A 14,594-nucleotide genomic window follows, 5' to 3' on the forward strand; every position below is an offset into this window, starting at 1 on the left:
GAGGTCTTATTGTCTCTTTATTTTAGTGAATTTGACTCTCATGTTGTTTATAGTATTCTTTTATGGGGCCCTACACCTAATGCAAATATTATATTTAAAATTCAAAAACGGATCATCCGACTTATTTGCCTTGCTACTCATGCAGCATCCTGTCGTCCCCTCTTTAAAAAATTGAAAATTTTACCCATTCCCTGCGTGTATATGTATTGCGCATCTTTGTATGTCAAAAGCAACTTCTCTAGTTATCTTTCCAATGCCAACGTTCACAATTATAACACAAGGCATTCTGCTGACCTCCACCAAAACTTTGTCAGAACCTGTACCACCGCCCATGGACCTAAACATATGGGCCTCAGGATTTTTAATAAACTTCCTAAAGAACTGAAAGCACAACATAAGCTGCCTATATTTAAGCTCAACCTTCAGAAATATTTACTCTGTAAAATGTTTTATTCTATTAATGAACTTCTTGTCCCATGAGTTTCTTTGTATTTAAACATGTACTTAGTATTTATCATTTCTTTATATAACATTGACGTGTCCTATATCTGTGCTTGTTTTTTACAATTGTACAAATCTGCTGGGCAAATAAAATTACTTACTTACTTACCATAATATGAGGTAAGGCACAAATACTTAAAGTGAAAATTGAGGACTCTTTTCAGTGGTATCAGTGAGTCAGTTCTAGTGTCCCTGTGGTAGGCATATGGTGCAAGGTCATTGGCCAAGTGCACATGTCCACTTCATTTATCATGCCAGATTAGCGTTATACCCATGTAATGAAAGGAGAAACTTTGTAATTCCACATAGATCTCTATGTGGAATTACAAAGTTTCTCCTTTCATTATGTTAAGTCGATTCCATGAAGTCACGCCTGAGACAACGAATTATACCCATGTGCCTACGATGCATGCTTCTCAGATCAATTTATTTTGTTCCCTTCCAGAAGGCAATTTGGTATATGGGATTGGTCTGTCTTAATACACAAAGGTGAATAAGTTGTTCATTCAAGTATGCATGAGTAATAAGTGATTAAGTTCGTAAAGATGTGATGCATTCAACCAATGCTTACCCTAATCCCCATTCCCATCACTTTTCTTAGCCTAAGTCGATAGGACTTGGGAAATGTATTTTGGCAATTAATACAGAGCAATAGTCAATATAGGTCTTATACAGGGTGCAACGACATAACTTACTTTTTTCAGACGCTTAACGCTTTTAAAAAAGAAAGTTATGTTGCCACACTCTTGGTTACAACAAGAAGGCATTCATTCTTTTTCTCTTCGTATGTATCATACACCATCTTCTTATCTTCCTTACCTTTAGTTGAAATCATCCTGTCTTATACTTCTTCCTTGTACATATTTTTGCTACATTTCGCCTAATTCAAGTTCTACAAATATAATGAAGCAAGCATTCATACCACATTCTTACATTTTTTATCTTGCAACTTTTCCACTCTTTAGCTTTTGAACTTCCACATTCCTTGCCACATTTTTCCCTGATCTACTTTTGAAACTGTCAAAAGGTGACCTGTTCCGTGATCATCGCCGCCCTTCGCCATTATGTGCTATTCCAATGCTCTCAATCTCACATTATATAAAGACGTAATTCAATTATACTATTATACTCACCCTTTTGGCGCATATACGTAAGAATAGATTTATGGTTAAACCAGATATTTGATAAAAACTTTTTCAATCTATAAAATTTTCACTATTATCATTCACTCTTGGATCACCATAAGGCCTTATCACTTTCTCAGAGGCGTCCGTTCAGTCAAAAAACAGCCATTCATACCTCTTAATATCCTAATTTGTTTCACTATGGTCAAGACTAAATCAAGATTATCTAGAATATAACCTTCATGTTTTACTCCTCACTATCCATCAATGCATCACAAGCAACAATCAAAAATCGAGAATATCAACATATCTACTCAAAGGAATAATTTAGCGAAATATTTTTAGGAATAAATGTTATTAACATATTAGTTTAAATGTGTGGGGTCTCATATCATACCATATCGCCCGCTTCGAATATTGCGGAGCTGATTGTCGTTTGTTTTGTTTAACAGATTTCATTTGTTTCGTTAAATAACCGCGAAACTGAGAAGTTATTGTGAGATACGAGTTTACGGAATATTTGAATGGAAGAAAAATGCCAGTGGATGAAATATTTTATTCCGATAAGTATCAAGACGATCTCTATGAATACAGGTAATTATAATTCTATAATTTGATTAGCAAATTTCTTGTTAACCCAAATGCACTGAGTTATTTGCGTTGCTAAACCTGCCGAATACAATTAAAAATGTCAATTTTGTGGAAGATTACCAGTCCAGAAACAAATTAAATCTTAAATTTCTTGTTTGATACTTGGTTGTTTGATGCGTATTCGTACTGACGTTTCCTTGATAGTGTGCTACTAACTCGACGGAAGCCCTAGCTTGTAGTTAAGTAATTGGACATCGATTGTAGTTAGGTTTACTGTAGTCTTATAATAATAATTCGTTTTAATAGTTTGACGTTGGGACTACGACCTCCGATTCCATGTGCTTACACGATATGGATTTTCATGCGTTAATAATTAATTATTGCCTAAATTTTCAATAGTTAGTCGTGATCCATCCAATTTTATTCAAATCCAGGCTTCCTCGAATGTAGTGGTCAAGAAAAACTCATTTCAGTTAAGGCTCTTACAAATTTGTTGCCTATTTGTTACCCTACATTTAAAAATTAAACTCATCGATGCGCCATGAACAATATTCTAATGATAATAATTTCATTTAAAGGCATGTAATCCTCCCTGCAGACATTGCGCGACATGTCCCGAAATCACACCTCATGACCGAGACAGAATGGCGTAATCTTGGTGTACAACAAAGTCCAGGATGGGTACATTATATGATGCACACACCTGGTAATTATTATTTTATTCACGACAGTAAGAGTATGTCTATTGCAGTTTTTCAGCAACTAATGGAGTCTCTTTTTTTGGCAGAACCTCATGTTTTACTGTTTCGCCGGAGGCGAACAGATCTACCGACCTTGCAGAATGAATCTCGGCAAACAGTACAATGTTGATAAATAATTGTTATATATTTCTACTTTCTGATAAATTTTTATGGAAAACAATGAAGCAAGTTTAGTGTAACATTTGATAAATAAAATGTCTTAGGACAGGATTGAAAATTTCCAATCTGAAATTTTCATTTATGGGAACATTTCCTTCTCAGCAAAACTACTGGTAGCCAAGGTTTGCGAATGATGTTTCTTCATTATGCTCCAATCTTGCTTCCCTTGATCGCTTCAACGGTTTAGTGAACTTCCATATTACAGTATGTAAGTAAGTATAAAAAGGTGTCATTTGCATTAAACTTTGTTGATGCAGTTATGTAAATGTATCGAAATAATGCCACTGGTGTTTGCGTTCTTGGGCCTTATCTTTCTTAACTCTCGGTATGCACTCTGAATATGTAAATTGGAAGTTGCCAAAAGCTCGGAGAGTAAGGGGATAGCTTGACTGGCTAAAGCACTTGGCCAAACATCGAGGTTCCGGGTTCAAATCCCGCTCAAGGTGAATGATTTTTATACTGAAATTGTTGAATTTTAATGCACATATAGCGGATGGCTCCGCTAAAAGCTACCGTCGCGGTATTCCCCGTAGTTGATTGGCATTAATAGATAGTTATACGAAACCTTTTTTTAGTTCTTGGTTTGGTTGTAGTTGTGGAAAGGAGTACATTTCCTTCCCCCATGCTTTCACCACAGATGCTGTCTTCTTTCAATGAGACTTAGCACATGTTAATAGTAGGTTAACGAAATAGCTTACTTACCCATTTTTATAGTTTTAAGTTGCCCAAAAAGTAAATAAATTATTATGAACTGAAATTCGTAAAATCTAGTCGGTAATTCTTTTCCTGAACACGTACAAAAATATGAACAAACTCTATAATAGCAGAATATATCTTGTTAATGGTAATGGACTTAGCATCTTTTCAGATTTGGAAGCATTACATAGAATGTGTAAGGGACACCGTAACCATTCTTAAACACACCAAACCTACGTGAAGACGCGCTGACTGAATTCTAATTGGCTGTCCACCTTGTCACACAATATTAAAGATTGACACCTTTTTTGTCTTGACAAATTAGAAACAATGAGTAGTTGAGTTATTCTGGACAGTGCTATGGAATGGGTGAGAGATACCTTATGGGTATATCCTATGCTGTTAAATGTTAAGCATCAGCTCCTAGTAAACATCAGCCTTAAAACTTAATAATGTTCTGATCAAATATTTTTATGAGGTTGGTCATCAGAGTTGGATGTTTGCATGTGAATGAATATAATCATTCATTTGCAGGAGTTTCGCCTTGGATTCACGTAGAGTAACTATTTTCAATGCTCAAGCAATATTGTGATAATCGTTAATTGTCTTTTAGTTTAAATTAAGTTGAAGTAGTGCTGTTGGGCTGTAACTCAGCAGTCAAGCCCATCATCTAAATTCTGCGGTGCACCTCATCGTGTCCTGTGTGTGGGGCGTGTTAATTGTGACACAATCTCTGAGGATATCATCAAGTACCAAGGAACCAAGAAATTCCCTGAAGGTGGCTTTGCCTGCGATAACATAAGTGCAGGTGGGAAATATTGCTCTTTCAAGTTTAGTCCGCCCCTTACTCTACGTGACAAACCTTTTAACGGTAAAATCTGGCCAGTGGATGTCTCAGTGGGGAAATTCTTCACTTCAAAAAAGCTGAATTCTGTGGATGCGAACGAATTCAACCCTACCGCAACAAGCAAATTCATCCCAAACACCAACAAGGATAGCCCATTCCGCAAAAATGTGCAAACAAGACTCCTATAATACCAGTTTTAAATCTAGGTGAAGATTATTAGGTAAGGATTACCACTTGCTCAGATTTTTATACTTAAATCTACTATCTGTTGGAAATAGGATAGCTGAGCGTGAGGTCTTTCTGCCAGAAAAGAAGAGTGATATTCTTGTATTGACTGAGCACTGGCTGATGTAGCAAGAAATGAAGCGCGAGGCCATTAATGACGTGAACTTAGTTACTTCATTTTGCAGGACTGACAATAGAGGTGGTGGTGTTGCCATTTATTGTAAGTCCTCTGTCACCATTTCACTCGTTAAAATTAGCAATAGTATTGAAATGAAACAAGAGTGTGCTGCTGTGAGACTATGGTTGACAAAAACTCACTTAGGTATACTGGTTGCCTATAGATCGCTCAGTGCGTTTCAGTACTTTTAAAAATTACCTTAGTGATGCTATTCAGATTATCTTCAATGGTAAAATCGACAACCTAATAATTTTAGGTGATTCCAACGTTGATTTGTTTCATACTTCTGCACAGTGTGGTGAATCAGTTGGGCTATTTCATTCCTTTGGCTTATCAGTGGTCAATAAGGACCCTGCGAGATTATCCTCAAACTCATCTACCCTCATCGACTTGGTTGCATCCAACTTATCAGTGGATGTGAGAAACTCTCATCAACTCTCGGTCCACTTTGATCTCGACGTTGGGCTGAAGTTTGATATCCTTGGCTCTAGTGAGCCTACTTGTCGGCGAACAATTTTATAATCCTGCAAACGTTGAGGTATTCTTGACGTGCCACCCAGAATATTTGTGAAGAAACCTTAGCAACAGATTTGATATTGATGCTAAAATTAATAATTTCCTAAGCAAGTTAGTAATGATCTATAATCATGCCTTCCCTTCAAAAACCATTACTTCCAAACAAGGTCACAGAAATGTCCAATTTCGACCAGAGCTGCTTGATATGGGTGCTAGGGTAAGAAGTCTAAATTGTCAGTGCTAATTTTTAGACTCCTCCCTCAGTAAAAAACATGTAGAACCTCTTAAACAATACGAACTTGATTACATACATGATCAGGAAACCTGCCCCCACTATCTCACTCGAGATTTTGAAACTGGTATAAAACGCCAAAATTCATTCCAACTAAACCTATGGAGTTGTCTTCAGGGGGAGCTCTGGTACAGCAACGAAGGCATTTTCCATGCAAAAAATGTTTGTCGAAGCAACTGTGAATGCTCCTGTGAGGACCCCAGGAAGGCCACTATTTAAGGAACTGAACTTGATGACCCTGCCGTGCACGTACATCCTTCATTGCTCTTTACTTGTAAGAAAGAATCGATGTTTGGTTTCACCAAATGCCTCCGTGCATGATCGCTTGACGCGTGGGAGGGAGAATGTGCACCTGAAATATCAACCGCTCACTATATCGAAGAAAGGCCTGCGTCATGCTGCCTCTCACTTATGCATAATTAACTGCCAATGAACACAAAAAATAAGTCCTCTGCGACTGCCTTTACTATGGTAGTTAAGAAGTTGTTACTCCTCAAGGGTTATTACAGCATTGATGAAGCCTTAGCTGACAAATTGTAATTAGAATGATGTTTTTGTGTGATTTGTTCTGGGCAGTAACACGTTTGTGTGTTACTACTATTTTACTTCTTTTTCTTACCCTGCTGACCATAGTCTATGTCATGTACTCGACCAACAGAACAATGAAGTTATCATTATTAAGTGTTCATCACAGTTTTGAAAATTGATGGTAGTTATCATTACTGTGTGAGATATCCACCCGTTCGATTGCAGAACCGAGGGACACTTGGAAATATTATTTCTTTTGCGACACGGATGACATCGCTCTTAGTGAATCGGGAGTTTAATGAAGGACGCAGTGAATTGAAGATATATTTATATATACATATTTAAACAAATATTACAAGGCATATTGCACACCAAAATTTCAGGACCACACATTTGGTCAAAAAAAATTGTGATAATCACAGATAATCTTGAACAATCGTGTCAAAATACATAACTCATTCCCCTCACCTTCCCTTACCAGTAATTAGACATGTTCATCACCATGGTTCTGGCTTAACTAAGTTTTTGTTCTAAATGTCGTAAAGAGCCAATAGTGGAGATGTATCGTAGGAGGTCATGTGAATGTCTGGTGCTTATTCCTGTTTGGCTCAGCTGTCGAATGATGAAAGTCAAAAGTGATAATTACAATAAACTAAATAGTTGCAATTAATTAAAACCCAAATGATTATTTTGACCTTGGAGTAATTATGTGGCTAGAAGGAACTCCAACTGTGAAAATTGGGCTTATGTGGGAAGTTATCATTACCCCGTCCAAACATATCTTGATATTAAAAAAATAATGACAATTTAGCAGAAGTTCCTCTAAAATAAGGCACTCTGATCCTAATTTTCAAAATGCAAACCTCATGCAGAGTATCTACATCAAAGTCTATGAGTCAGTCTGTTCCTTGTACAATTATATTGAGCCAATTCGGGCAAGATAATTGTAGGTCAAATTCCCCAAATTATATCTTATTTTTTACAAAAATTAAGCTCTACATAATGTTATAGTTATTGAGGTGCAAGTTTAACTTTGGCATTTGATTTTGATTAAATATTTTTATAAACACAGTTAAAATTACCATGAATACAAATGCGTTCTACTGGTGTAAAATAAAATTTAATGATCTGGGCATGCAAAATAGTCATTTGTTTTTGTTTGAATTCATCATTTCGAAGTTACCTAGCCTCATCAAAGCCAAAGTCATGATGACATACTCTTTAAGTGTATTTAAGACCACCAGAAAAGTACTTAACCCTCGTCATATTTCTAATTCCACAGTTTTGGATGGCATTGTATATGTTCACAAAAGCAGATATAACCCAGGGAATAGCTCAGTCCACCAAAACTAGTTATTTTCACGCAGCTCAAAATTCCCAGCCCTATTCTTTATTTTTCTCCTTATTCCAATGATTTCAGTAATGACCACCCCATGCAGAATGATAAATACACAATGTTGATGAATCTTTGATTTGTCCAAAATTCTCAGATGGGCAGAAAGGAAAATGGGAGATAACTAATTCTTAATTATCGTAATTGGGTACCTATATTTAGGTCTACATACCTTGTGAAAGTATGTAAACCATAAAAGATAATACAAAACACATCCTTGGACATGAATCTTGCATGATTTAACTTTTACAAGATGAAACTAATGGAATTTACCAATTGATTAAATCTCATGCTTAAAAATATTTATCAAAATCCACAAAACCATAACAACCGTCCACATTCACTCTGGAGGAAATTTTTGAAAAAGATTCAAACAAGATTGCAGATAAAAAGCGATCACCTTTCTTGCAAATCTTATACACGTATCAAGGAGATTCTATCGCAAAACATCCCCACCGCAAGGATTTTCACAAGCGCACATGTATAATACATTGAACACACACACACAGACTGTTGATGTTTGGCAGGCTAACATGAGTCAATTTTACCAATCGAAAAGATTCTCAGGTAAACCTGACCACCATTAAGAATAACCAAAAGCATACAAAGAAGAATCTAGAGAGAGGAAAGAAACTGCACATCTTAAAAATTCCGGTCACACAAAATGTCTTAAGAAAATGCTCCAGGAATTGGTTCAACCTGCAGACTGTTTTATAAGGTCTGCACAGAGAATTTATTTGTGAGAGAGTGTATTTTTTGAGACTCTTACAGTATACCTAACTTATCTAGAAGATATTCTGTGTTGTAGTGAATTTCATACAATGGATTGCCATCTAGACATTGAGGAAAGTCACTTTGTGTGAAGGATTTATTCAGTATTCCTTTCTAAATGAAATATCCACGATTTACCAAGCTGGAGATTAAAATTGCATTTCCTAAACTCTCTTCATTTCATGCAACAATTTCAGAGCGTAAAAATCATTCGCCTCAACCATTCCTTCACACATAATCTAAAACTCAATGAATCAATGCAGTTATAGAAGCTCACAGCTCTCTATTTCAAAATATAAACATTTAATTGCTGAAATCGGTCAGATTCCAATTCCCTACTATTTACAGTCAATGCATTTATAAACAGTTAAAAAAGCAAACAGATCTCTATTACAAAATATGAACGTTTTTAATTGCTTTAATCAGTCAGATTCAATCTTAATCAGTCTGATTCCCTTTGTTTTACAGTCTTGTAATCTTTAAAAAAAAAACTACCCAGTACCTTAAATGAGAGCCGATTCTCACTGTTATGAAACAAAAATATTCCACTATGTATATTTACATCAGTCTTCAGACAGAAGATCATTCAAGGCACTGTTGCATTGCAGAGACCCAATTGCATTAAGGCTTACCTATGATTCCTCAATCAAAGGGCTCACGTAAAAAGCTTTCATAAATAATATTTCAACATTGTCGGCCAATATGAATGGTAACTCGGTCGTTGAAGTCGAATTCGGTACTTTCTAAATACCAAATCACTGGTGTAAGGATAACCCTTCCTACGAATGAGGACTCAAATGATGGCATCTTAGGTGCTTGCTTCCTCGTGATTTACGGTTATTTCATACCCTCTTTCATTATAGGTCTGTGTTTTAAGTCAGATCCATGGAAATGAATATGTTTAAAGTCAGCTGAAGAAAATAACAGGCAAGTAAATGATTGGAGCAGAGAGAAGAGATCCACCAAAGCTCGTGAGGCTTCAATGGTGAAAAATAACAGTACATTTCTTCAAGTAAATGCAATCATCTTGTGCTTTGGGAAGTTGTCCCACCCACCCAGACGACATCTCGCAAGTATGGTAAATGGGGGGACGTTAGCAACTGTCCAGTCAGTCCCCGTAAGCCAAGGCGTGAAGATAAACGATAGCACACCTCTATGTCATTCATTTCCGTTAACAAGTTGGCCATTCTTTGACTCATTTCTGGATTCGCACTGCCGTCATCCAAAAGAAACCTGAGGATATAGAAGGGATTTCAGTATCTTAATGAATACCTTACTCCAACAGCTAAGGAAACATTTTTTTTAAAAGAACACCAATACTAAACACAAACAAAGAGCACATTATTTGCATATAAAAAGAAGCAGAAATGCCGGGGAGAAAATTGACCCACATGTATGCAGAAAATGTATCATCAGCCATCATTTCTATTTTTTTTGTAATCATTAGGGCGGATATCATGGACCACATTAGTGCCAATTCAGCTGCCTCAAATTACAATAGCATTAAATGAAATCAATACAGTACTGCCCTGAATTTAAGACAAATTTAAATTTCCGAACAGTCATTTCAGTCCAGGCATTTCATCCAAATTGTTTCTCGACACCAATAATTGCTTTATTTGGTCATGCATGATTTGTTTCTTCAATTTTTTTCAATTTTCTCCAATTGCACCCCCAGGAGTTGAAACAGAATAATGCACTATATTAAAAAAATATCAAACTTTGAAATTTGTCAACATTTGTCTCATATACGGAACCACACGCATCCTTGGCCCCAGACTCGCTCATTACGCTGTTACACGAACCTTCGTGCAATATCTTCGACCAGAGTAGGCGTAACAGCTCTGCATCGCATGAAATTGGACAAGTAGGTGCTGTCTCCACCTTGAACGTACTGAACATAAATAGCTGCGGCCCAATTTCCAAGCACTTCATATGCTCTAACAAGTATCCAGGCATGGGGAAAACTAAAACACAAGGGAAAAGAAACATTTATTGCACTCTGAATACAAGAGATGTATTGGAGGAATTCTGTCATTCATTTCGAACGTGCTATCGTGGTTGAGAGAGGGCAATCGAGTGATTTCTGAAAGCCATTCTGGATCCTGTTATTTAATTCTGTATTTTGTATGCAAATTCTTCATTAATTTATGTATTGTTTCACATTGAATAATTTTTTAAAGGATGCTTTTGGAGTTTTTGTGCACTTGAAAAATATTCCCCAGCTTTTCAATTGATTAAATATTGATAAAATATACAATTGATTCACATTTTCACAGTATTAAGTTGTGCCCCATTGATGCACTGACCTTAAAACGTTAGTCACCAGTGCCGCTATTTGAAGTGGCTCCAAATGCAGTATACAGCTGGCACTGCCATCCTCGCTTGAATCTAACATGTATATCTGAAGAGCAGCCAACTCTGCTTTGTGGGCGCATTTGGAAGCAGCAATTGGTTGATTTGCCTTGTGGACAGAAACACGACATGATATGAGAATTTCCAAAGAAATTGCGGGAGATGCCGCAACAGTAACTTTTAACGGAGTCATCCGCTAATGTGCATTTCAATGCAATTATTTCAGAGTTTAAAAATCATTCGCCTTGACTGGGATCCCAGTCTAGGCGAAACACTGTAACACTGGTTGAAAGTGGTATTATGATGGGAAGCATGTTTAGGGATGGGGAGGAGGGATTGCACGAGGTGCGGTGGTTATTAATCCTAATGTTCAGTGGTGTGGAACATTGGCCTATGTAAAAGGCTGGGCAGAGTTTACAGGCCAGAAGATACACAACATTCTTGAAAGTGCAAGAGGAGTGGGGGAAGGGCGGGAGAGAGTTGAATGGTGGGATGGAGTGGGGTGGAGTGGTGAAAATAGGGCAGGTTTTGCATCTTGCTCGATGACATGGAGTGGGTATGGCTCTGGGGGTGTGAGGGGATTTTGAGAGTGGCCTGGTGGATTTGAGGATATCTGCTAGGTTGGCGGGACGTTTGAAGGTGACAGAGGGGCATTTGGGAAGAAGGTTGGAGGAAGTGTTGTGATTTTTGAGGATGGGGAATAGGTCTTTGAGGATGAATTTGAGAGACTGATGAAGTCATACTGATGCCGATGACAATCACCAAGCACCCTAACGGCTGATGGTCAAACAACACAATGCCATACCCCATCAATACTTTAAGCAACGTAAGATGAAGATCTATTGAGACAGTTCCAGTAATTAGAGAAACAACAGGAAACTGCCTCATGCTTTTAAAAAGATGGGATATTCGTTGTGCATTTCATTCAGGCAAGTTATGGTGACGTGAGCACATTTTGGAGATCCATGATCACAACCCAGGTCTTAATCTGGGGTGACCTCCACCCTTGCCAAGCAAACCAACCTTAATGGAGAATAACAGTACCCCAAATTGCAGAGGGGGTGCTCACCTGTAAGTAAAACTCCGCTGCATGTGTGTAATTTTGGATGGCAAGTTTCAAATCTGCCATGATTTTATCTGAGATCTGAATGCGAGGTAATTTCACTTGTGAGTTTCGATCGGGAGGGGATACTCCCTGCGGAGGAATATCGTTCTTCTGATTGCTGGGCCCAATGCTGTTTATGAGAGTCTCGGCCTCGGAAAGCCACAATTCAGCCGTCTCCGAGTGAAGACGGAAATGCAACACCACCAACCACAAGTACTCTTTATCTCCAGGGCAGTGGCGACGAAGGAAGTCCAGAAGGGCTACTTTCAGTCCAGGGACCTGAAAAGTTTATTAAAAGAATTGTATGATATGATTAAAAACCAACTATTTTTAAATTTTGGTTCCAATGACACCTCATAAATTGATAAACAAATGGTGTAGTTTTGAGGGGAGGTGACCGACAGCCGAGGTAATTTTTGCTGTTAGGGATGGACAGGAAAGGACGAAGGGTGGGGAGAGAAACGTAGCATAGCTGCATTCGCCTGCTCTTAAAGAGAGGCCCCTAGCGGTGTGCAGTTTAACACCCCGTCAGACAGTGTACTCACTCAAAGTGCTCTCCACAAAGCACCTCAAGTACGGATCGGGACGCCACTGAAAAATATCTGCTCAAGGATTTGAACCCGGGCCCCTCTCCGTGGGAAGCCAGTACGTTAGCCACCGCACCACCCCGATCCCCATACACAAGTGGAAATAATGGGTTTAAGCTGGAGGAAATGCTCAAAATAATGTATAATTTCAATCTAACATCAATCAATGCCATATGATTGGGTCTTTAAATGCACAGATGAGCAATACCAAATTAACCCTCAATCACCTGCCAGGCCACACTTATTCAATTCAATGGTTTTCAGCTAAACTTGACAGAATTTCATATTAACAATAATAATGATAACTGAGGGCCAATTCCCAAATTATAATATAATATTCACATGCCATATCACACAAAAGAATGTGAAAAATAAAATAAATGGCAAAATAATGTGAGGGATACTCAATGAAAAACTTAAAAAAATAAAAATTAACAATTCAACAGATTAACACATGAACTGCAGGGGGGGATGGCTTTATTGATTTTTTAAAAATCAAAATAAATAGTCTATTATTTGAACTCCCTGAGCAAGCGTAGCAGTCTCTTTTTTTTTGTCTTCAGGTTACTCCTCATGGCTCACGTCATATGATAAATTAAACACATTCTAAACAAATTTCTATTGATTGAAGGAAACTTTCATACCTTTGGTGAGAGTGCCAATTGATTTATTTATTTTGAAATAGTCCGAAAACAGTGCTTCGACCTTTACATCGGACTTTGAATATTGATATAACCATTTGACAATTACATACACCCAAGCCCTAGGTGGAGGAAAAAGCACCTAGCCAGGAATCGAACCTGCGACCTCTGGGTTGGCAGGCGAGGACGTCACTCCACCGCCACCAGAGCATTCAAGTGAATGCATAAACATTATGAAGCTGCGACTATGGAGTGTCAATGAAAGCCAGGCATGTCCCTCGAACCACAAATGCTTCCAGTAAGAGCTTCGCCAAGGGTCAGTTTTGAGACTTCAACGACTGCATGCCAAATAACTCAGAAAACTGACTGAGAGAGGAAAGAGAGGATGATTTTGCAAAAACACAATCCTCCAAGCAGAAGCAATTAAGAATTGCACGCTCTCCATTGAAAAATCCAAGCGCTGCATGGAGGGGGTTTAAATTGATTCCTCTATGGCTTTAATGCCATAATCAAAGTGCTTGGGATATTAAGGAAACCTCAGGAATAAGGTTCTGGATGTTGCCCTTTCAAGAAAATCCACAAGCAGCAAATTTTTCATTTCATTTATCTTCTTCAGTTACGTGGATCGTTCAATAACCACTTAAAGAAAATCCATTCAGAGATGGCACTCGTGGGTTTGGAAAATGTTTGCCTTTGGAAAACTCACTAGAGTGCTGTTTAAATTTCTGCTACCATGCCCTTCATATAGTTTCATTTTCATAGCTGACTGGAGCAAAAAACTTTCATTTAGACACGATAGAAATAATGAATATTCGGCCCTGATTTAACACTTCCATTTAAAAGCCTTGACACTGACATTTCATGGCACATTGCTCCAGCGTGTTTGACACTCTACAATTGGGTAAGTGACTCAAAACCTGGCCGAACATTATTTGGGACGTTTGGTTGAAGTAACTTCTTCCGAAATGATTGACAAATTCCACAATATGGCTTAGAGTGATCATCTAATCAAAGTTCATGAAAGAGTTGAGGCCACAGTCATATTTCAAGAAACAGTATTTTCGAATTTGCACCAAAAATCAGGTTCGAAAAATTTTTGGCAAGAAGGGAGCCTTGCTTGCTCTCATTGGAGAATAAACGCAGTCATGTGGTCGATTTGGAGGCTCGTTGGCCCTTTTCCATCAAATCCCGATGAGTTTGTATCAATAAATATCTGTGAACGGAACACAGATAGAGTACTGCACTCCAGAGACAAAGGAACAGTCAAAACCACTTCAGGATGCTTCAGGTGATCTGGTTCCAAACAGTAGGAAGACTGTGAAAT

General features: G+C 37.8%; 2 protein-coding genes across 3 annotated transcripts in view; one reads left to right on the forward strand and one right to left on the reverse strand.

Annotated features, from left to right (window-relative positions):
• The first annotated feature begins 2,096 nt into the window (after positions 1 to 2,096).
• Positions 2,097 to 3,192, forward strand: LOC139695711 (cyclin-dependent kinases regulatory subunit-like). Its single transcript, XM_071594497.1, has 3 exons — positions 2,097 to 2,219; positions 2,795 to 2,922; positions 3,004 to 3,192. Exons 1-3 carry the CDS (start codon positions 2,161 to 2,163, stop codon positions 3,084 to 3,086), a joined length of 270 nt encoding a protein of 89 aa, XP_071450598.1. The 5' UTR covers positions 2,097 to 2,160; the 3' UTR covers positions 3,087 to 3,192.
• A 3,590-nt stretch (positions 3,193 to 6,782) lies between these two features.
• The window catches only part of LOC139695700 (spatacsin), a 65,626-nt gene continuing 57,814 nt past the window's right edge, over positions 6,783 to 14,594 (reverse strand). For both annotated transcript variants that reach the window (XM_071594481.1, XM_071594482.1), the window contains 4 exons: positions 12,007 to 12,321; positions 10,892 to 11,046; positions 10,388 to 10,549; positions 6,783 to 9,815 (listed from right to left, as the gene is read on the reverse strand). In XM_071594481.1, coding sequence (XP_071450582.1) covers positions 9,605 to 9,815; positions 10,388 to 10,549; positions 10,892 to 11,046; positions 12,007 to 12,321 — 843 coding nt within the window. In that variant the 3' untranslated portion in view covers positions 6,783 to 9,604. The remainder of the gene's footprint in view (positions 9,816 to 10,387; positions 10,550 to 10,891; positions 11,047 to 12,006; positions 12,322 to 14,594) is intronic.

Source organism: Hetaerina americana, unplaced genomic scaffold (genome assembly GCF_022747635.1).
Source record: "Hetaerina americana unplaced genomic scaffold, ioHetAmer1.1.p SCAF_62, whole genome shotgun sequence".
In the NCBI taxonomy this organism is placed as follows: domain Eukaryota; kingdom Metazoa; phylum Arthropoda; class Insecta; order Odonata; family Calopterygidae; genus Hetaerina; species Hetaerina americana.